Source organism: Alosa sapidissima, chromosome 4 (assembly GCF_018492685.1).
Source record: "Alosa sapidissima isolate fAloSap1 chromosome 4, fAloSap1.pri, whole genome shotgun sequence".
Taxonomy (NCBI): domain Eukaryota; kingdom Metazoa; phylum Chordata; class Actinopteri; order Clupeiformes; family Clupeidae; genus Alosa; species Alosa sapidissima.
In genome coordinates this window covers 39,756,002-39,780,998 of record NC_055960.1, presented here as the reverse complement: position 1 = coordinate 39,780,998, position 24,997 = coordinate 39,756,002, and the positions used below count along the sequence as shown (strand labels likewise).

At 43.5% G+C, this 24,997-nt stretch overlaps 1 protein-coding gene across 2 annotated transcripts in view; it reads right to left on the bottom strand.

Moving 5' to 3' along the window:
• Positions 1-19,011: 19,011 nt before the first annotated feature.
• mst1rb (macrophage stimulating 1 receptor b) overlaps positions 19,012-24,997 on the bottom strand; it is a 72,136-nt gene continuing 66,150 nt past the window's right edge. Inside the window, exon 20 of one of the 2 annotated variants that reach the window (XM_042088560.1) lies at positions 19,012-19,796. In XM_042088560.1, the coding sequence (XP_041944494.1) occupies positions 19,580-19,796 (217 nt within the window). In that variant the 3' untranslated portion in view covers positions 19,012-19,579. The remainder of the gene's footprint in view (positions 19,797-24,997) is intronic. The other variant, XR_006031093.1, reaches the window with a different exon arrangement.

Below are 24,997 nucleotides of genomic sequence, written 5' to 3'. Positions count from 1 at the left end.
TGAAGTGGTCATTTGAAAGCGATGCCCACTGTATCTGTCTAATTAGATTAGATTCAACTTTGTCATTGTGCAAGTACAGAGACAACAAAATGCAGTTTGTGTCTAACCAGAAGTGCAAAAAAGTGCAATTTGATACACAAAGTAGGTGGTGCATAGACATGAAAAAAAGATATAGTGCAGTGAAGACAGTAGTATACAGTCGTTTTCAGAAGGTGGTTTAAAGTGGTATAAATTAAATATAAGTATTTGCAGTGTATTAGCAGTAACCTTATAAGAGCAGAATAAATATGGCTATGTAATATGAACAATGTATGAACAACATATAACAACAGAATATATTACAGATGTACAGATATACATTTAGAAAAGGTATAGAAGTATAGACAATGCCAACCTAATAACACAGGTAAATAAATAACTGGAAAACCAAGCACTTTTAATACGTTTGTAGAGAACTACTGAACTAGTGAACTATAGACCTCTAATTATATACAGAGATAAGTGTCCTTTCCTCAGAGGCACAGAGAGCAGTGTCTTTACCTCAGGGGCACAGAGGCCTGTCCACATGGAGACGCTTTTTAGGTTAAACAAAGAGGTTTTGCTTCGTCTTGGCCGAGCGTCCAAACGAATTCTGTAAATGCACTGCCCGAAACCGCACTTTTCTGAAACCTGGTCCCAGAGTGGAAAAATCTGAAACCGTAGCCCGATTGAAATCGTTTAGACAGCGAAACCGCACATCCTGCTTGGGTATCGATGATGTCATCGCCACACCTCAGCTGCCCTGGACTTACACTTATAGTATTGCCTAACAATACTAGTTTTCATACATGACATTACCTACGATTACACTCCGTAAGATAAATATCACAACTGGTGCTGCGCAGCGCCGATAGCTTATGACTTGGTGGACTGAACACTGTTTTTCCCGGTGTTTTTTTATGCATTCTGTCAGTGACACGAGAGAACTTAAGTTATTAGGAAAGTGCGGTGTAAGTTTAGGCTACATTAATTTGTGTGTAGTGCCAGTGTCATTCGTTTATTTTACATGTCTTACAACATATATAGGCCTACATGCATTCACAGTCGAGTGAAATCAGATATAAGCATACAAAGACGCTTAGAACTCACGTTAAGCCGATGGTAGCACACTGAATGCAAATGCGCGATTTGATGCAGGCAAACGTATTGGCTGTTACTAACGAAGGTTTTATAGCAATATTATAAATGTGGCGACAGAATAGCCTAGAACTTGGGTAAGCCTTGCGTTTCTAGCCTAATTGCGGTGATAGCCTAAACTAATGTGAATCACGGACTATCCTACAACCAAAGAAAGTAAAGGTGATTAGTAGGCCTACCTGCGTTAGCCAAATAAAGGACGGGACTGCACCCTTCACAAACCGTAAAATAAAAGTTTATTAGTTTTACAGTTGACTACAGTTGACAGTTCACCATCAGTCCACACAAACAACTCTGGTTTCCTTGCAGTTCACCATCAGTCCACACAAACAATTCTGGTTTCGTCGTAGCCTATTCTGTCTGTTTGTAAAGCGCAAGTTTTGGTCAATTTCTGTAAAGAAACAGTGCCACCTATAGGCCTGGGGTATGAAGTAACGTGTTGAGATGGATCCGTTTGGACGCAAATATTCTTGATACGGTTCCAGGGAAGACGAAGGAAAAAAAGATTGGTTTGGTACGTGTGGACTAGGCCTAAGTGTCCTTCTGTCAGGGGCACAGAGAGTGTTGTCTCCACATCAGGGGCACAGAGTGTAGTGTCTACCTCAGGGGCACAGAGAGTAGTTTCCTTCACATCAGGGGCACAGAGAGTAGTCCTCCTTCTCAGACGGAGGTTGGAAGTAGGAGTTTTGGCCTGAAAAACATAAGCAGGGAAAAGGGTGGAGTGCCTTTCATTTTTACTACAGTATTTCATAATATTATTGGTTAGCATAATGAATGGATACTTAAGTCAGATTAAATTGTCATGAAAACAAAAAATCTTGACATGCCCTACCTTAAAACATGAGCTGTCGTCTCAGAAGGTCACTGGTCTCTGCAACCTTGTTGATCACCCCATCAGTGTCCAAGGACATCAGAATGTTTTTCTCTGTTGCCATTAGCATAAATGCTTCCAAAAGAAACTTGTAGGCCAGTCCAATTACATGGTATGAATTTGTCAGTAAATTGTATTGTGCCAAGATGAGGTAAACACAGATGGCACAATTCTTACACATAGAACAGTTAACATTAACCAATTCTGGCCCTTCCACATCGCATGGTTCTTCATCGCCATCCTCTGTGCCTTCAGGTGAATCTTCTTCTCCTGAGGTCCGCACCTTGTACTCCTCTAGGGGGGACAGCTTTAATCTTTCCCACTGTGTGGCTAGGCTTGCCAGCTCAGCTTGTAAGGTACCAGTAGTGGCTCTGGCATCAAATTTCATTAAGCAATTGCTGAGGTTTTGCATTGCAGATCCTGGAAGTCCCTTATCCCTTACCTCAGGGAAGTTTTTTGGATCAAGGCAGGCAAAATCTGAGCAAGCAAAGCTACACTTTGTCAAAGCGCTCATGAATACTTTGAGTGACAGTGCCCATAATGACATTATGAATGGTGACCTCATAGTCCCTCTCAGCTGCTGTTAAGGGCTCATCTTCTGCCAGCTCTCCTGGCATGATCTTCTTTTTCTTCACCCGTTTTACAGGTAGTGCTACCTCCACCTCCATCTCACAGTCCTCCTTCTTCAGCAGCTCACCATTAGCCCACTCCACAAACTGATCTGCAGCTTTTTTAACACCACTGAAGTCTCGCACACACTTTTTTAGCTCGTCTACCAGGCGGCGTGCAGTCAGGAGATCCATTCCGGATGTCTGCAGGTATTTGGACAGGGGTGACATGCGCTCAAAAATCTGAAGGAAGATTTGGGCTGTGAGAATTGTCTCATATTTTAGGAGACCCTCAATGAATCCTTTGGCCTTGGCTCTAGCAGTAGTCTTCATGGTTGTGTCTAGTTGAACTGCTATTAGAGTCAAGACTAGATCCACAAACATGGCACTGTCAGGCTCTAAAACAGCCGAACACCTTTGTAAGAGCAGCATCTTTTGCCCACCACCGTGTCTGTCCTATAGGAGAGAGTTTCGCTTCTCTGTGCTTGTTTCTTCCCACTTCTTCATACATTTGTACGAATCTCTTATAAAAACGGCAAGGTCATTCAGGAGAGTGAAAAGCAATGCACTCTGAATTACACTGCCTGTTGTGTCTGCTAATACTAGGTTAAGGACATGTGCATAGCACCAGACATGGATTTGGTTGGGGGCCTCCTCAGATAAAAAGGAAGAGAACCCTTTGTAACTGCCCTGCATATTGGCTGCCCCATCTGTAGTACTCCCTACACAACATGACATATCAAGATTAAGTCTTGTCAGTGTGTTTTTCAGAAGATCAAGAAAATACTGCCCAGTAGAAGCCTCACAATCAACCAGAGCGACCAACTTCTCATGGACCACATCTGTGACATACCTGAAAATCACAGAGCACTGGTCTTTGGTTGTGATGTCTTGAGTAGTGTCAATCTGGACAGAAAACATTTTAGCTTCTCTGACCTCACTGGCAATTGTCTCCTATATCAGCTCACTGATCACTTTGATAACCTTGTTGACTGTATCTTTTGAAAGCAGAGTGACCAATGAACCTCAACCCAGCTTCATGCTGTTTTTTACTTTTTTTGATACATTCAGTCAAATGTTGTTGCAGGCAGGGGTCACACATGCTCAGGAGCATGATCATTTCAAGGAAGTTACCATGGTCTACACTTCGGTCTTCCAAAGTGTAGGCAGCTTCAAATTCTGAGCCGGTAGCTTAGACCCCGTTTTCCAATTACCTTGACAACACTGACCACACGATCCATCACCTGCCGTTTTCTTCTGACTTGCTCTTGATGGAGGGAGAGCTGGTTTCCCCTCAGGTAAGGACACTACTCTCTTTGCCCCTCAGGTAAGGACACTACTCTACTCTCAATGTCCCCTTGATGTGCCCTCAAGAAGTAAGCCTCTGCAGTCTCGATGGATATGAATTCTTTCATGCTCCTCGATTCTTTCATGTACATGCTTCCACGATTGCATGCCTCCTCTAACAAAAGCGCCGTCAAAAGCAGAGGGCTTTGAAAATGACAAACAAACTGTGCAGAAGAGAGCATGGCTTTCTTCACAGTAAGTCAACCACTTGCGGTTAATCCCATCCCTACTATGACAAATATTAGGCAAGGTTCTTCTTGGGGTTTGTTGGGGGTGATATTGAAAAACTAAAGACAGATCTTTAGACTTGGGACGGGCAAAATAATTGAAGATTTGAATCTCATCTTCAGCTGGTCCAGCCTCACTACTTTGAATCTCCTCCTCAGCTGGTGCAGCCTCTATACTCTCAATTTCCACTTCAGTTGGTCCAACTTCTATACTTTCAGTCTCCTCCTCAGCTGGTCCAGCCTCTATACTCTTAATTTCCACATCAGTTGGTCCAACTTCTACACTTTCAGTGTCCTTCTCAGCTGGCCCAGCCTCTGTACTCTCCTCATCTGTTTCTGTTTCTATCCTGGACCCTGAGGCTTCACTCTCCCTTGCACTAACTGACAAAGCATCCTCCTCCATGTCTGGTTAAGATGACATAAAATAAACAGCTATTATCAACAGTATTACCACTACATGGTTAAATGCAACACAATTACATAAATTATGTATAAAAATGAGTTGCATCTGAATAATCCACACTAAGACTTTCCAATATAATGTCTCATTCTCCATATGTTGCAATCATTACATTTTCCTATCATATTTCACTAATAAACTTCTGCATTTTGTTTAGCCTATACACTGCATTCTAACCTCTGTTGTACCTATAACATTGCGCAATGTGTGCACACCTGTAGTCGTGACTTTTTCTCCTAGCATTGTCTGATCAGCATCATCGCTGGGCTGAGACTGACTCAACTTTTTGAACATTTTTGTATGCACTATCTGTTTGAAGAAAATGAATGTGATTCATTAGACTGTTAATGCATTCTAATATTTTCCATCATGACAAAGAAAGATCAGATAGGACATGTCCATGTATATGCACATCAATTGATGTAGACGTGATATAAAAATGACCGAGACCTATCCAATCTTCCCCCACATCATGCACAATAGAGTTCTCTATTGTACCAAGGCAAATCAGGTGAATAACTTTGCCAATTTCAATTTAAGGGAAAGCTAATTACACCACCTAAACCATACAATTTCGAAAATCATATGCCTTTTAAATGTGATTAAACATGCATTGCCAAAATCTAATCAAGCAAGAAAAAGTACAACTTCATTAGATTGTAAATTCGATGTTGACCTCATTCTCTGTATTGCATTGGCTACACAGTGCATTAGGCTACATTATAACCGCTGACAAACAAATGGTCGAATTCAAGAGCCACTCAAGGATTATTAATTGGCAAAGTCATTAATTCGTCTGAAATATACCAGCTTGAGTGGCCCACTAATAAGTCATTACCATACCAACATTTGACTAGCTTGTGCTAGTTCACGTCTAGCAATAACTTCAATTCATCTGCAGCACTCGTTGACGCTGATTTCGGAATAAATCTGTAATTTTTGAGCACTTTGATGCATCCTCCTCCAGCATCCGCTTCTTCTTAATTCTGGCATTTTCGCCCCTCCTTTCTTTCTCTTCTTGCCTTCCATGGGTAAAACGGTAAAACGTTAAAATGTTAGCAAACCACGTCCTCGAACTCGAACTTGCTCGCTTTCTATCTGTCTGAGATAACGTAGATGATGTCATTATCTTTGTAGGGTCATGCCATTAGCACCGAGGGGGCGCTCATTTATCTCCCTACATTTCTGTAAATAGACTTGACCTGCAATCGCATTCCCCATTCCCAGGAGGCTTTGCTCCATTCTAGTTCATTTAAGAACAAATAAACAAATTAAATTGTTTTTTTTTTTTTTGTGACCATGAATGTTCTGTAACGCCTGAATAAGAAGAATTGAATTAAGACACAAAAATCAGTAGATTGATGGGAGAGATGAGTGTGCAGGATAAGCTACCCATGACTAAGATATAGAGAGTGGGGAACTGATATAATTGTTGGTTATGGTTGGTCAATGCCTTAACTGAGCGCAAGGGCCGTTCGCCTCAGGGCCGTTCTAAATAATTTGGGGCCGCGGCCGGCCCACCGGGAAAAGTCCCGATAGTCCCGATGGCCACTCCGCCCCTGTTTGTTTGTGAGTGTGTGTGTCATATTTGTATATCTCAATCTGTTGATGGTTGTGTCATATTTACTGTATATTTGTGTGTGTGTGTGTATGTGTGTGTGTATGTCATATTTGTATATCTCAATCTGTTGATGGTTGTGTCATATTTCTATTTGTGTGTGTGTGTGTGTGTATGTGTGAGAGAGAGAGTGTGTGTGTGTGTGTGTGTGTGTTTATGTGTATGTATGTGTGTCTGCTGGGTGTAAAGTGTTTCTGTCTACGTGTCTACATGTCTATCTGTCGAGGGCATTTCTGTATTTGTGTTGCATGTGTGCATGCATGGGTGGGTACTGTATGTGTGTGTGTGTGTGTGTATGTACAGGGGTTTGCCCTGTAGGATGCTCTGCTGTAAACAAAGCTTTGTTGTCAGGCTCTCACGGAAGCTCTGGGCTTTATATATGTGTGTGCACACCGCAGATGTTTTTTTAAAGATTTTTTTTCTTTTTTTCTTTTTCTAATGGTCATGAACTCTCATTTTCCTCATGCATTTTTTTCTTTTAGTGATAATGCTACTTTTCCTGCATGCCACAACTCAGCATCAGCTCAGCATCAGCACCAGCTCAACATCAGCTCATCATCAGCTCAGCATCAGAACTACACCAGCTCAGCATCAGCTCAGCATCAGCACATCAGCTCAGCATCAGCTCAGCATCAGTGCTACACCAGCTCAGCATCAGCACATCAGCTCAGCATCAGTGCTACACCAGCTCAGGACCAGCACTAGTAGAGAAGAGTAAAAAAACTATAATACAAAAACGTAGCTGCAGCGTCCACTAACTCATCAGGCCTACCCAGCCTGCTTTTAACCCTTCCCCCATGGTCCCAACCAAAACATGCAGGGATGTCACATAATTCATAACATTAAGTGACAGGATAAAACTAGAATTGCATCTCCGAGGAACTGCAAGAGTGGGCTTGATCAGGTAAAGATAGCCAAAAGCAACATTTTTGAAAATTGGGCACACGGATCACCCACCGACATGACACTGAAAATGAGGACACTAGCGGCCAAAAGTTAGGACACATACGGAATCGGAGTAACATACAGAGAATAACATTGGAAAATAATCAATTTCTATAGAAGGCACCTATTTATGATAACATAATTTATTATAGCAACATTTGTTGTTGTTTTTTTCACATTAGTCAGCTATTTCCAACATTCCCATACTTATTATAATAGTAACATTAGTTTGTGTGTGTGTGTGTTTTCCACATTAGTCAACAAATCCACCTTTTTAACCCAATAACTTTTTAGTCACTTAATAACTTAGTGAGCTCTGCAGCTGTTGGTGTTGCTGGAGCAAAAACGATGCCACAGAGGATTTCCCGGCAGATCTGGCTTTGTCTTTGTGCCTGCCTGTGAGAGCGAGCCTCTCTATGGCACTCTCACCCCTGGAGCTGACATCAATATGCAACTTAAGTCTCAGCAACGGTGCTCATTCATTCAATCACGAGGAGAGTTGTCGCATTGGCTGCCTCGCGAAAAGGAAATCGGTGGAGTTTTGTGATGTCCCGTGCTACGGTGTTGGCGGAGGGTCAGAAATGATGATGACACGTAACAGAGTTGAGTAGCTTACAGAAGCCTTGAAATGAGGCGGAGCCTATGTGCTATTTGGAACTTGAAACTTAGCCGACACTACTCCCCTCCTAGTATTTCCGACGGACATGATGTAAATGAGCTCGTGTCTGAAGGAAGAGAAGAACATGCAGAGATTCTGTTCATGTGCCTGTTCAACCACGTTCAACCTGTTCAACCACACAGAGATTCAGTTAATGTGCGTCGGTGTCGTTCACACATATGACCGCATAATGTCAGCCTGCTCCGCATATACTGCAGAGGACGTGCCTGAAAGCAGCTCTTGAGAGAGTGTGTGTGTGTATGTGTGGTGAGAGTGTGTATGTGTGTGGTGCAAGTGTGTGAGTGTGTGTGTGTGGTGTGAGTGTGTATATGTGTGTGGTGCGATTGTGTGTATATGTGTGTGGTGCCAGTGTGTGTGTATATGTGTGTGGTGTGTGTGTGTGTTTGTGTATATGTGTGTGTCTGTGTGTGTGTGTGTGTATGTGTGCGTCTGTGTGTGTGTGTATGTGTGTGTGTGAGAGACGTGTCTAGGAGTGGATGGTGTGTGTGTGGGAGACTGGCAGGAGGTGGGAGACGTCTCTGCTTCTCATCGTCTCGGCAACACTACCCTGCAGCTTCCAGACGTAACCAGGTCACACACAGACACACACACACACAGACACACACACACACACCACACACACACACACACACACACACACACAAACACACACACACACACACAGCTGAGCACTGGGCTAACAGTAAGAACCCCCCTTTACTCTCATAGACTCGCACCACACACACACACACACGCACACACAGCTGGGCACTGGGCTAACAGAGGAAATCCCCCCTCCCCAACTCTGGCCCTTACCCTAGTCCTCACACAGAGAACACACACTCAAACCTGCCTAACCCCAGAGAACACACACTCAAACCAAAAGATACACTTAATAAGATGAAGTCTCTACTGTTAATAGATAGATAGATAGATAGATATTAGATATAGATAGATTTCCTTAATAAGATTAAGTATCTACTGTTAATAGTTTTCTCATTAAAACATATTGAATGAGGGGTATGAGGGGCATGTTTTGGCATCATACTCTGAAAAGCCATTTTTAAACAACAATATCTGGAAAACTATCTCACCTGTAGCCTTCACATTTTCTACAGTCAATATCTGTTACTAATAGCATCCAGACATGGAATGTCAGGGGTGTAGCTGAAGTATAACCTAGAATGGTACGTACTTCTTCCAAAATAAAATAGAATAGCACATTTGAAGAGTTGTTGAGCTCCCAGTTTTTTAGATAGAAGACTTAGATTTTCAGTAAGCATCTCTGATACCATGTTAAACACTGTACACAATTGGGTCTCAGATTAGATGATTAGTTTCACAGATATTATGGCTCAAAAATGGAAAAAAACACATCTTCGCCCAACTTCAGAGCCATATTCCAAAAAACTGACAACAGTTATCCGGTCCAAACTTACTATTTTTGAATGATCAAAGTATTGTTAAAATCATATAAAAATTGGGAGGGTGTTCAGCCTCATTTTGTCACAGTGAATTTTTAAAATCGTAGATTTAAGGGGTCTTTCCTTGCCAAATCAACAGATTTTAGAAAAGTTTCCCGCCTGATTTTAGATTTGCTTCATACTTTATGCCAGTAATGCCATAATACCCAACGACTACTGTGCAAAAGTTTAGGCTTGTGTCTACACACACACACACACACTCACACACACCATGTCCTATCACACACACACACACACACACACACACACACACACACTCACCCTGTCCCATCACACACAAACACACTCACACCCACACACACACACACTCACACACAACTACTGAACTACTGTGCAAAGGTTTAGGCTTGTATCTACTTCATTTTCTCAGATATGAAGGCTTAAAAAACCCTTTGGGTCAACTGTTGTTCGTTTAAATGTGCTATACAAATAAAATGACTTGACTTGACTAAAAAACAGGGCCATTAGTCTGATAAAATTTTATTTTTTGAAAATCACTAAGTTCCTTTGGTCATTAAGTTTGAACGATTCATGCTACATTCTTGAAATGTTCAGGGATTATTCTACATTGTTAATTGTGTTTTACTTCTTACATGTTTGTCTGTTGTTTTTCTTAAATGAACTGCCCAGGGATGCAAAAGGAATTTCAGCCCTGACTGGCAATAATAGAGGACTAAGGGTTTGAGTGTGTAAGTACTGTAAGTCTGTTCTGATTGTGTGTGTGTGTGTGTGTGTGTGTGTGTGTGTGCTCTACTTCTGTATCATCTTGTTAGGCCTGAGGGTGTGTGTGTGTGTGATTTCAGTGTATGGGTTAAATATCAGCAGATGTGGACAACAGCTCCAGGGGAGAATGCATTAGATTAGACAGTACACACACGCACCCTGTTCCATCACACACACACACACACACACGCACCCTGTCCCATCACACACACATACACACACACCCTGTACCATCACACACACTCACACGCATCCAGTCCCGTCACACACACACACACGCACCCTGTCCCATCACACACACTCACACACACACACACGCACCCTGTACAATCACACACAAACATACACACCCTGTCCCATCGCACATTCACACACACACACACACACACACACACACACACCATTAACCATATATTTATGTCCACATGAAGAAAATGGTACAGGGACACAAATATTAAGGATGCAGTAGAATACATGCAAACTCATGGACCAGTGGCATGCAGCAGGTCTTCATTATATCACTCAATAAACATTTATACTCAGTTCTTAAGGGTATAAGTAGCAACGTCTCCGCCATATTATGTGGCGGCTGCCAATAATAGCAGAGATGGCACAGTACTTTGCAAGCTGTTTAGCCCTCCCTTTGGCCATCCCAAGTTGTTGCAGCCCTCTTACTACCAACCTGTGTACGTGTCCTAGGCTACCAAATATGAACACAAGTAGTCTGCACCTATAGCCTAGCTCTGAGATGGTGTTTAGGAGTGGACACACACACACCTATAGCCTAGCTCTGAGATGGTGTTTAGGAGTGGACACACACACCTATAGCCTAGCTCTGAGATGGTGTTTAGGAGTGGACACACACACCTATAGCCTAGCTCTGAGATGGTGTTTAGGAGTGGACACACACACACACACACACCTATAGCCTAGCTCTGAGATGGAGTTTAGGAGTGGACACACACACACACACACACCTATAGCCTAGCTCTGAGATGGTGTTTAGGAGTGGACACACACACACCTATAGCCTAGCTCTGAGATGGTGTTTAGGAGTGGACACATACACACCTATAGCTTAGCTCTGAGATGGTGTTTAGGAGTGGACACACACACACACACCTATAGCCTAGCTCTGAGCTGGTGTTTAGGAGTGAACACACACACACACACACCTAGCTCTGAGATGGAGTTTAGGAGTGGACACACACACACACCTATAGCCTAGCTCTGAGATGGTGCTTAGGAGTGGACACACACACACACACCTATAGCCTAGCTCTGAGATGGTGTTTAGGAGTGGACACACACACACACACACCTATAGCCTAGCTCTGAGATGGTGTTTAGGAGTGGACACACACACACCTATAGCCTAGCTCTGAGATGGTGTTTAGGAGTGGACACACACACACACACCTATAGCCTAGCTCTGAGATGGTGTTTAGGAGTGGACACACACACACACACACCTATAGCTCTGAGATGGTGTTTAGGAGTGGACACACACACACACACACCTATAGCCTAGCTCTGAGATGGTGTTTAGGAGTGGACACACACACACACACACCTATAGCCTAGCTCTGAGATGGTGTTTAGGAGTGGACACACACACACACACATAGCCTAGCTCTGAGATGGTGTTTAGGTGTGGACACACACACACACACACCTATAGCCTAGCTCTGAGATGGTGTTTAGGAGTGGACACACACACCTATAGCCTAGCTCTGAGATGGTGTTTAGGAGTGGACACACACACACCTATAGCTCAGCTCTGAGATGGTGTTTTGGATGGTATTTAACTGGTGTATTGGCAACCAGGTGTAGGAAAGTATTAGAGTTCCTATTGCAGTGCCGAAACAAGGTTTTACATTCTTACTGAGGGTGGGAAATGGTTTGATATGTCTTTCACTATGAGGTCCATATTCTGTCATGACGTGCTATGTACATTCCTCTGTAGGCATGGCAGCCATTTAGGATTAGCTATGGAGATGACACACAAATGTACTTACTGTAGCTCTGTCACCAAACGGCTATGGTCCTCTTGAATCTATGTGTCAGTGTATAGAACAAATCAACACCTGGATGTCTCAAAAGAAGTAAGACTTAGGGTTGCCACTCTCCTTGACACAAAAAGGTTGAAAGCAAAGGATACTGTTAAAAATCTTGGTGTATTAATTGACAGTGATCTAAATTTCAACAGCCACATGAAAGCGATAACTGAATCAGCTTTTTCCCACCTCAAAAATATTGCCAAACTCAGAGGGCTGATGTCAAAACATGACTTAGAAAAACTCATTTATGCATTTACCTCCAGCAGGGTTGATTACGGCAATGGACTGTTCACAGGCCTTTCTAAAAATACTATTAAACAGCTTCAGGTGATACAAAATGGAGCAGCTAGGATTCTAACAAAAACTAAAAGAACTGACCACATTACTCCAATTCTTAAGTCCCTTCACTGGCTTCCAGTAAGTCACAGAATTGATTTTAAAGCACTATTGCTTGTTTATAAATCAGTAAATGGAGCAGGACCTAAATACCTATCAGACATGCTTCAGCAGTACACATCTTGTCCTCTCAGGTCCCAGGTGAAAAACCCAAAATCCTGCTACAGCTCCATGAACTGGCTGTTTGCCGCCTCAGGGCTGCAAGTAACTAGTGGTGTTCTGTCTGAGGCCCGTTTTGCAGCTATGGTGTGTTGGTCTGTACTTCGGAGTCGCCTCTAACCGGGACTGCAGCGTGGCACAGAGTTCGGAGAGGTCCTGGCTGCGAAAGGACGGAGATCGCACAAACCATCCAGATAATGCCGTCTCCCTCATCAGACATCAGGTCCATGGTAGCGGACTTCCAAAGTTCCACCTCGTCTTCTGCTAGCACACTCGGTCTTGCTTCCAATCAATAAAGACAATCAGTACTGTGCGATGCACTGCGTATGGACACAACACGTCTATCAATGCACCTGAAAAATAGTCACCAAAAACCAAGTTCTGGCTTGTTATACCTGAAGCTTCTGCATACTGTCTCGTAGTAAGTCTTACAGGCGGCTGGCAACAGACAATTAAATGAGAGTGGTATGAATAAAAATCAAACGTAAGTCACAGTAACATTAAACAGGGAAGGAGAAACAGTACAAAAGTTACTTACACACAATGTCGTCATTATCAGCATTGTGTAAATCTGGACTTGCAGACATAGCTCCGAGCAAATAGGAGGTCACAGCCTCGTTATGGGGCGAGATTAGTCTGTGAAAACAAAATGTACAGTTAAGATCGGTATCTATTAACGTATCTATTTCCTTATACAGAAGAATGAAAGCATATTCTTTAAATCTTACCCTTGCTCTGGATCATAGCGCCTGCAATTTGTCTCTGAGTTGTGAAGATGGCGTACTGCTTCCTGTAAATTACAAGACAAAGAAATACACTTTAATAAAGCAACTTACACTGGTTCTGCTCACTTATTCTTTTGCAAGGCTACTAGGCTACCTTTAGCTTGGGGTACTTTGGTAAAGCTTTGGTTTAGGCTACTTTTAGCTGAGCTAGCAGTCATCGAACATATTCTTACCGCAATCTTGGGATTGTGCACCTGCATTCTCTTCTTAGAGTTAGTCTCTTCCGCACAGTTTTTCGACTCCAGAGCAGCCAACCGGTCCTCTATGGACAGCAACCTGGAGTTTACTGAATTGCTTGATTTCCGCAGTTGAGTGAACTGCTCATTTATATCGGCAGCAACCCGATTAAGCTGACAAGACAGCCCACTGATAGCAATCAGCAGTTTCTTCTCGCCGGCCTGCAGACTGGCTGAAAGTTGTTGATCGCATCCATGCAGAGAAGTTGAAGGGGAGTTGAACGCGAGATGCCGTCCAGCCATTGTAGATCACGAAGCAGCAAAAACACAGGAACTGGGGATAAAGGTCTGAGTACAGGAATACAAACATGTGCTCTTCTTGCAAGCAAAGATTGTTGCAAGTACTGCTGTATGGGCCCATGACCTCACACGTAATTGGACGGTAAAAGGCAGGTCGGTAGGAGGCTCGTCGGGCTCCTCCAATCACATGCGAGGTCATTGTTATATGGAAGGACTCTGAAGACGAGCTGGCATCTATGATATAAACATGCACGGTGTAGCAGATGGATACTGCAGACATTTCAGAACAGACATGTCATACATCATTTCTACCTGTTGAGCGCATGCTGGGAGATGTGTGCTTAATAGCCGACATGCTGTGCATATAGGGAAGACCAAAGAGAAGGTCACTGTAGTCATGCCACTAGGCACAGTGGTTGAGCTCTAGGAGACTGTGATCTCTGCAGACCCCTCATTCTGATTCTAATGTTTGCATGGAATGCACATTTTATCTTTCTGGCAAAGGCTGATTAAAACTAATTGTTGAAATAAATTTGCCACTGCTAATGACGTACACAGTAATCTAGCATACTATCATTAAATAAATCAATTGAAGCTAAAATTTACGAGTCTATAATTAGGCTATACTGAGCCTGATCCATTTGTACCAGAGATTTTCTTACCTTTTAGAAAAATGTCACCTGGGGTAAAACTCCCCCTGCAACCCTGATTTGCATTTGTATAGCTCACAGCATTTTCATTTACATGTTAAAGCTTCCCCTAGAATTAGGAGGAGGGGGGTCATGGGGGGACGACTGCCAAGCAAGGCCCACGTCAATTTCTGACAATTCATGGCAGTTTTCGGCGTTGCCTGCAAACTGCTGTGAACAGCCGTTAACCTGAACTTCCATGACAATCTACAGTGATCCATACTGACGAAAATCACACTTTTCATGCAGTGTTAGTGTTTAGTGTAGTAGTAGCAGTAGCAGTGTAGTGTAGTGTGGGTAGTGTGTAGTGTATTAGTGTGTGTAGTGTATTAGTGTGGGTAGTGTGTGTAGTGTATTAGTGTGGGTAGTGTATTAGTGTGTGTAGTGTATTAGTGTGTGTAGTGTGTAGTGTATTAGTGTGGGTAGTGTGTGTAGTGTATTAGTGTGTGTAGTGTATTAGTGTGTGTAGTGTGTAGTGTATTAGTGTGTGTAGTGTGTAGTGTATTAGTGTGTGTAGTGTGGGTAGTGTGTTAGTGTGTGTAGTGTGTAGTGTATTAGTGTTTGTAGTGTGTAGTGTATTAGTGTGTGTAGTGTGTTAGTGTGTGTAGTGTATTAGTGTGTGTAGTGTGGGTAGTGTATTAGTGTGGGTAGTGTGTGTAGTGTATTAGTGTGTGTAGTGTATTAGTGTGTGTAGTGTGTGTAGTGTATTAGTGTGTGTAGTGTGTGTAGTGTATTAGTGTGTGTAGTGTATTAGTGTGTGTAGTGTGTGTAGTGTATTAGTGTGTGTAGTGTGTGTAGTGTATTAGTGTGTGTAGTGTGTGTAGTCAGGCTCTGCTGTCTGTAACAGAAGCCTTAAAAGAAGCCAGGGCGACCGCTCGGTCATCAGTACTCATTCTGCTTGACTTATCGGCTGCCTTTGACACGGTTAATCACCGTATCCTTCTCTCTATACTCGCTGACATGGGAATCTCCGGAGCTGCTCTCTCCTGGTTTGAATCCTACCTCACAGGACATCAACATCAAATTTGACTCCCTGTCTGTTTCACCGACCAGGACTGCAAGAAATCTAGGAGTTGTTCTCGACAACCAACTAAACTTCTCAGATCATGTTGCCTCAGTCGCCCGGTTATGCGGTCATACTACAACATACGGAAAATCAGGACTTACTTGACTCAAGATGCTACCCAACTTCTGGTTCAGGCAATAGTCATCTCACGACTCGACTACTGCAATGCCCTCCTGACAGGTCTCCCAGCCTGCGCAGTGAAACCACTTCAGATGATCCAGAACGCGGCGGCGCGCCTGGTCTACAACCAACCCAAAAGGGCACATGTTACCCCGCTGCTCATCCAGCTACACTGGCTACCTATGGCGGCCCGCATCAAATTCAAGTCTCTAACGCTTGCCTACAAAGTAGTCTCCGGTTCTGCTCCCACCTACTTGAATGCCCTCATACAGACTTACACTACCTCCAGACCGCTGCGCTCCTCTGACGAACGACGTCTAGCTCTACCACCGGTACGCTCAAGCCAATCCACACTTTTCTCATCTGTTGTTCCTCGTTGGTGGAACACACTGCCAGTTCCTACAAGGGCAGGGACATCCTTTTCCACTTTCAAAAAACTCCTGAAGACCCAGCTCTTTAGAGAACATCTACTCTCATAGCAACACTTACAACAAGTCTTACTGATCCTAGCACTCACCAGCCGTTTTAAACTGACAAGTAACTGTTAAAAACAGCACTCACCGACGCACTTATTCTTACTGTACTCTAATGTGTTTTTTTAAACTGTCCTAAAATTGTGAGAATTGTTCTAAAACTTACTGTTTACCATGTTGTTAGTCGCTTTGGTTAAAAAAGCGTCAGCCAAATGTAATGTAATGTCATGTAATGTAATGTAATGTAATGTGTAGTGTGTATAGTGTATTAGTGTGGGTAGTGTATTAGTGTGTGTAGTGTGGGTAGTGTATTAGTGTGGGTAGTGTGTAGTGTATTAGTGTGTGTAGTGTGTGTAGTGTATTAGTGTGGGTAGTGTGTAGTGTATTAGTGTGTGCAGTGTATTAGTGTGGGTAGTGTGTAGTGTGTGTAGTGTATTAGTGTGTGTAGTGTGTAGTGTATTAGTGTGTTTTAGATTAGATTAGATTCATACAGACAGATATTCATGGCCGTAGTGTGTTTGTGTGTATGGTGTGTGTGTGGGTGTGTGTGTGTGGACCTCATATGAGTGAAGAGAAGCATCCTCTCTTCTTTTGCTGCTGCAGCCTGAGACAGCTACACCACACTGCCCTCTACTGGCACACACACACACAACACACACAGACATGCTCATCATAGATCTCACAGTGCTGTGAGAAAGCATTAGTCCCTATTTCTTTTAATGTTGCATATATGTCAATACAATGTTAGATAGATAGATAGATAGATACGTTATTAATCTATTATTAAACTATTTTTAATATAAGACAAAGGCAACGCAAATACACATATTTCTCCCACTAAAATGTTTCAGATAATCAAACTAATTTAAATATTAGGTAAAGATAACCTGGGTACCCTGCTGAAAAAAACAGCTAGAAACCATCTTATGCTGGTAGCTGGTTTTAGCTGGTCTGTGCTGGTTTTCTTTCAGCTCTTGCTGGTCTTTGCTGGTGTAGCTTGTTGGGCCACCAGCTGGATATGCTGGTGTGACCATCTGAGGAAGCTGGTCATGCTGGTTTGACCAGCCTGTCTTGTGGGATACAGCTGGTGCAAGATGGTCATGCTGGTGACCAGCATGTCAAGCTGGTCATGCTGGTTTGCTAGAATGACCAACATAAGCTGGCATGGCCAGTTAAACCAGCACGAGCTAAAATGACCAGCTTGAGGTGGTACGACAAGCAAAATGAGCTGAATTACCATCATAAGCTGAGAAAACCAGCTGAAGGTATGAGTTTTGCTGGTCTAGCAGGTCAACCATCTTAGGATGGTCAAACAAGCTGTTTAACAAGCTGGTCAACCAGCAAACCACCTTTAGCTGGTCAGGCTGTTTTTTTCAGCAGGGTAAAAAGTTGTGCCGTTTTTAAATGATGATTTCATTTACTTAAGGAAAAAATCATTCCAACCCTACCTGGCCCTATGTGAAAAAGCAATTGCTCCCTTAGTTACTAAATTAACCAATTAAGCAAATTTAACTGGATTCAACTTCACTAGACACACCCAGGGATGATTACGGCCTTGCTGAATCTACACATCACTTAAATAACCTGTCAGGCAATGTGAAGTTGGCTAAATCTACACATCACTTAAATAACCTGTCAGGCAATGTGAAGTTGGCTAAATCTACACATCACTTAAATAACCTACCGGTCACCAAAAGCACAGTAGTATAGTGACTGGAGCGGTAAAGTAGTATAGTGAGTAGTATAGTGAGTAGCATAGTGACCGGAGCGGTAAAGTAGCATAGTGACTGGAACTGTAAAGATGTATTTTGTGTTCTTGTTTACTACACAGTCAGCTAGACATGCTGTTTTCATCATTTCTGTTTGCCATTTTGGGAAAGATAAAGGCACATTTTTGTCTCTTCCACCAAAGAAGTGTCAGGATTAGCTATAATAATGCAGCAATGAGGAAATTAACATTGATATGTGTAGCGGATAGAGGCTGCAGTCACCCATCCTGTCTCTTTAGCTACAGCTTTAACACTCCAGAGGCCCAAAGTTCAAAGGGCAAATGGGGTGACCCTTCTCTCCTCTCACTATAAATGGGGTGACCCTTCTCTCCTCTCACTATAAATGGTGTAAGAAGTGGGCTGGCTTGCTGTGGAGCCATCCAAGGCATGCCCAGTGTGTCTGTAGTGTGAACTGCACGGGGAGCATTAGGTTGGGTTGACCCTTGTGTGTGGGACCCCAGATATGGATGAGGCATGGCTTTACAGATCAGGAGAAATCTGTCAGGGGGATATGTGAAGGATACCTATATCTCTCTCTGTGTGTACGGCATGGATTTGCACACTTTCTTAAGGGGAGGGCTCTGTGACTACACTACAGTTGAATATGTCCTCTGACTGTAATAGAACCCTATGAATTTGGGAAATGAAAGTCATCTAAATGAAATAAAGTCATCAAAAAAATGACATTATTTTCTATAAACTTTGGTTTTGATCAAAATCATTACTTTATGTCCCTAAACGAAGGCTATTTATTTTCCAAGGCGGACTACAGTATGATAATATTACCATGATATCATCACTTTATTGCCCAAAATACAGTTACATTTTAGTAAACTTAATTTTCAGTAAACTTAATTTAGTTAATTTCTAAAAGATTACACATTAAAAGAGTACACGATTAAACATATTTTTAAGGTATACAGTAGGTGATCATTCATGCAATAGAGGGTTACATCAAGTGATGAAGCAGAAAGCCCAAAACCACACATTTGTTAACCTTCAACATTTAATAAAAATGTTTTATTTATTAAGTTCCACAATATAACTGTATAGCAACGTATCACTAGACACAGAAATCCAGGCAATATTTACTATCATTTACACAGACTTGCTCAATTGTATTGTGCAAAATATACACACACATTAAGAAGGGATTTTATTTTCTTCAAATAGAAAAATCTGACAAGCTTAGTTTTATAAATGACTGAAAACAACTCTGTGCCTCTCAGCAGTGTGTGTGTGTCTGTGCTGCCTCTCAGCAGTGTGTTGGGAGGTGTGTACACACACATGGCCTACTGCTTACGCTAAGCACACACACACACACACACACACACACACAGCTCACAGTAAGCACCAAGCACCCCACCCCCCCAACACACACACGGCTTGATGCTTTTATAAATAATCTCTTTCATGATGGCTTGACTTCAGACCCTTTGTTGCTAGGAGATGTGTTGAGTGGTGGGTGGCTACGTGGACTCGGCGTCTGAGTTGTCCTGCTCGTCAGCAGAGTCGGTCAGGGCAGGGTACGGCCGCGGCTGGTCCAGGTTAACGTAGGTGACGTTGAGGCTGATGTAGTGCTCCCCCTCCAGCCCCGACAAGATGCTCATCACCTCGGCAACCAGCGAGGTGAAACAGGGTCGCCGGTCGGCCTCTGGATCCCAACAGCGCAGCATCACTGCGTATCTAAGGACCAGCGGTGGGGTAGGACAAGGGTTAGGGGCAATAACCTAAGCCACACAATAATGCCCTAAACCACACAATAATGCCCTATACCACACCATAATGCCCTATACCACACAACAATGCCACACAATAATGTCCTATACCACACAATAATGCCACACAATAATGCCCTATACCACACCATAATTCCCTATACCACACAACAATGCCACACAATAATGCCCTAAACCACACAATAATGCCCTATATCACACAATAATGCCCTATACCACACAATAATGCCCTAAACCACACAACAATGCCCTAAACCACACAATAATGTCCTATACCACACAATAATGCCCTATACCACACAATGCCCTATACCACACAATAATGCCCTATACCACACCATAATGCCCTATACCACACAACAATGCCACACAATAATGTCCTATACCACACAATAATGCCACACAATAATGCCCTATACCACACAACAATGCCACACAATAATGCCCTAAACCACACAACAATGCCCTATACCAATATCTTTAAGCTAACAATATTCAGACCAGCCCAAAACCTTAGCGGCCCACTAGGAATCCTCCCGAAGCTTCAGATTAGCTACACCGGCTCTAGACCACACGACATTCCTCTATACCATACAAAAAGCCTTCTATACCACACTACAGCCTTCTATTAACGTTTTTCATGTGACATATTCTAGGTTCTATAGCTTTATACCACACCATAATGCCCTATACCACACAATAATGCCCAATACCACACAATAATGCCCTATACCACACAATAATGCCACACAATAATGCCCTATACCACACCATAATGCCCTATACCACACAATAATGTCCTATACCACACCATAATGTCCTATACCACACAATAATGCCCTATACCACACAACAATGCCACACAATAATGCCCTATACCACACAATAATGCCACACAATAATGCCCTATACCACACAATAATGCCCTATACCACACCACAATGCCCTATACCACACAATAATGCCCTATACCACACCATAGTGCCCTATACCACACAACAATGCCCTATACCAATATCTTTAAGCTAACAATATTCAGACCAGCCCAAAACCTTAGCGGCCCACTAGGAATCCTCCCGAAGCTTCAGATTAGCTACTCCGGCTCTATACCACACGACATTCCTCTATACCACACAAAAAGCCTTCTATACCACACGACAGCCTTCTATTAACGTTTTTCATGTGACGTATTCTAGGTTCTATAGCTTTATACCACACCATAATGCCCTATACCACACAACAATGCCACACAATAATGCCCTATACCACACAATAATGCCCTATACCACACAACAATGCCACACAATAATTCCCTATACCACACAACAATGCCACACAATAATGCCCTATACCACACCATAATGGCCTATACCACACCTTAATGCCCTTTACCACACCATAATGCCCTATACCACACAATAATGCCACACAATAATGCCCTATACCACATAATAATTCCCTTTACCACACAATAATGCCCTATACCACACAACAATGCCACACAATAATGCCCTATACCACACCATAATGCCCTATACCACACCATAGTGCCCTATACCACACAACAATGCCCTAAACCACACAACAATGCCCTATACCACACAATAATGCCCTATACCAATATCTTTAAGCTAACAATATTCAGACCAGCCCAAAACCTTAGCAGCCCCCTAGGAATCCTCCCGAAGCTTCAGATTAGCTACTCCGGCTCTAGACCACACGACATTCCTCTATACCACACAAAAAGCCTTCTATACCACACGACAGCCTTCTATTAACGTTTTTCATGTGACGTATTCTAGGTTCTATAGCTTTGTTTACATCCACCTGGTAGGCAAGGGACAAGTTGAACCCATTGAACATCGTTGTCTGCAGCTGCCTCTCAGTAGGCTACATCTCTGTATTTCAGCAATGTCAAATTTCAGGCATCAATAAAGGTGATGACGAAACGTTATCCCATTGTTCAATATTTGATAGCCTGTGACAGGAACATCATTTCGCTAAAATCGCCCTGATTTGGTGCATTGATCTGTATCGATAACGTTATGGGAGAACCTGCATGTAGCCTAATGGTAGCCTAACTTTTTTTCTCTGTTCAAAACTCGGTTTACACAAAGACGATAGACTTTCTTAGAAGCTGTGAAATTTGGCCAGAAGGGAACATTTGTGGCGGTAGCTGACTTGGACAACTTGCAAACATTCAGTGTCAGAATCAATAAAATGAGCCCTTCAACGAAATTGACAAGCAGCTGTAGATAGGCTAAGCATGCTAAATTCGACATCCAAACAGTATTCGAACGTTAGCTTTGAGATACTGCTTGATTTCATTACCTAACTTAGTTTAGTCTCTTCAATGTAGCCTACTATGATGTGATAAGACCTTAGCAGAGTTCACTTCAATGCAGCAGTTTCGAACAAATTTGCGCAGCATGATCACGATCCTAAGCGGATTTAATAGCAATTTAGCCAGACATTTTCTATGCAATGCTTCTATGTGGCAACAACAATCCTTCAACAATCGTTAATATTTTGTTAAATGCACATGCAGAGGAGGGGCAGCGGGCTATGAGAGAGAGTGGGGAGGGGCAGTGGGCTATGAGAGAGAGTGGGGAGGGGCAGCGGGGAGGGGCAGCGGGCTACGAGAGAGAGCGGGGAGGGGCAGCGGGGAGGGGCAGTGGGCTACGAGAGAGAGCGGGGAGGGGCAGCGGGCTATGAGAGAGAGCGGGGAGGGGCAGTGGGCTATGAGAGAGAGCGGGGAGGGGCAGCGGGCTATGAGAGAGAGTGGGGAGGGGCAGCGGGGAGGGGCAGCGGGCTACGAGAGAGAGCGGGGAGGGGCAGCGGGCTATGAGAGAGAGCGGGGAGGGGCAGCGGGCTATGAGAGAGAGCGGGGAGGGGCAGCGGGCTATGAGAGAGAGCGGGGAGGGGCAGCGGGGAGGGGCAGCGGGCTACGAGAGAGAGTGGGGAGGGGCAGCGGGGAGGGGCAGCGGGCTACGAGAGAGAGCGGGGAGGGGCAGCGGGCTATGAGAGAGAGCGGGGAGGGGCAGCGGGCTACGAGAGAGAGCGGGGAGGGGCAGTGGGCTACGAGAGAGAGCGGGGAGGGGCAGTGGGCTACGAGAGAGAGCGGGGAGGGGCAGTGGGCTATGAGAGAGAGCGGGGAGGGGCAGCGGGGAGGGGCAGCGGGCTATGAGAGAGAGCGGGGCGGGGCAGTGGGCTATGAGAGAGAGCGGGGCGGGGCAACAAGCGCAGCTCAGTGGCAATGCAAGGATTTGACCTTATATTTCATTTAAATTCAATTAAATTAAACATAGAATATTAATCTGTGACGGCCGATTTTTATTTTGTGGCGCCCCGCCACAGATTAGTCAATGTATGGGAAACACTAATGTCTTCCCTCTGAAAGTTGACACAAAATCAAACAATAATTGATAATTTAACTTCAACTGAACAGCGACAGGTTTTGGTAGGCAGACTCAGCAGTCAGCAGTCAGCAGACGTTAAAACGGTAGCCCAGAGTGCAGCATCAGTCAGCATCATGTAACATTAATGGCGTTAAAGTCATGAATCCTGTAACATATATTATAACATATAACAGCGATGGCTTATTCGAAGACGATCTGAATGGATATATAACCACCCAGAAAAACTCAGAATGTGAGTGATAAAGTTCATTAATTGTATGAAACTTTTTTATTAGTTATCCATTGCAGCATCGGCTATAGGCTGTTATGCTAGCTCAGCCTTTAAATATGCTGTTATTTTGGTCATGTGGACTTGATTAAACGGGTAAAGATAATTCATAAACTGCTTATTTCTTACATGACTGAAGCAGTAGCCTAGGTTCAACAGTGGAGTTTGAGGTTGCTGTGTTAAGTTGTTGTGTGTGATCGCTAAAATTCATAGGATCAAATCAGTTTATTTTGACATACGGGAGTTAGCCTAAGTGACCTGTAGGCTATAGCACATGAGCCTATTCTGTTTTCATTTATTAGCATTTGTTGTGATTATATAATTAAATGACTCATGATGACTTGAAATAGAAGGACAGAAGATAGGTGATTGATGTCCACAAGCACGAATTTCACGAGACAAATTAGAACAAACTGTTCCGGTAAAAATATTCTTGCCATGTTTAAAATGCTGCACTTTTTTCCTTCATAGCCTATCTCTGGCAATTCATTTTTGGATGACTGTAGATAGTTAGCCTGACGAGCCAGACCCACATTAAAATGTAGGGTCTGGGCACTCACCGTTCGCAGTGCTCAGTCCGAGGGGCGGGATAATCGATTGTCTTTCAAATCCCCTCTGTACGCAACAGGACAGCGCTATAAGTCCCATGCGTTTCCAACCAGCGGAGCTAGTTGGCTAGTTCAAACTTTTGCCAACTTAATAAAAGCCTAACTCGTGTCACACTGTTCGCCAACAGCAACATCCATCTTATTTGTTTTCAAGTAGCAGGGAATTCAAGCCAAATCGTTGCAACTCTGCCATCAATCATTATGTTAAGCCCGCCTAAGACTCTATACACGATTTGATTGGCCTGATAGAAGTTTAATTTTTCAAGCTCACAAGCCAACGGAGAGTTGCTAGACTAGCCCTGGCAGCAAATGTAATTTGCTGCTGCTAGGGTGCGTCTAGATTTCTAGGCTAGTAGATAGTTGTATTTTAGCCTACATCTTCGTAGACAGTAGCCTAGGCTACACCATTAGGCCATCTTGAGAATAAAAGACTTCACGGCTGCTAACGAGCATCCTCCACATCATGAGGATAGGTAGGCTAAATGGTCGTTCGTCGCCTTTTTGCTTCTTATTGTAAAACCAACTGTTAGGGCCTACACAAGTGCCCTATACCACACAACAGCCTTCTATACCACACACCACGGGGGCAGCCGTGGCCTACTGGTTAGCACTTCGGACTTGTAACTGGAGGGTTGCCGGTTCAAACCCCGACCAGTAGGCACGGCTTAAGCAAGGCACCTAACCCCTAACTGCTCCCCAAGCGCCGCTGTTCATGCAGGCAGCTCACTGCGCCGGGATTAGTGTGTGCTTCACCTCACTGTGTGCTCACTGTGTGCTGAGTGTGTTTCACTAATTCACGGATTGGGATAAATGCAGAGACCAAATTTCCCTCATGGGATCAAAAGAGTATATA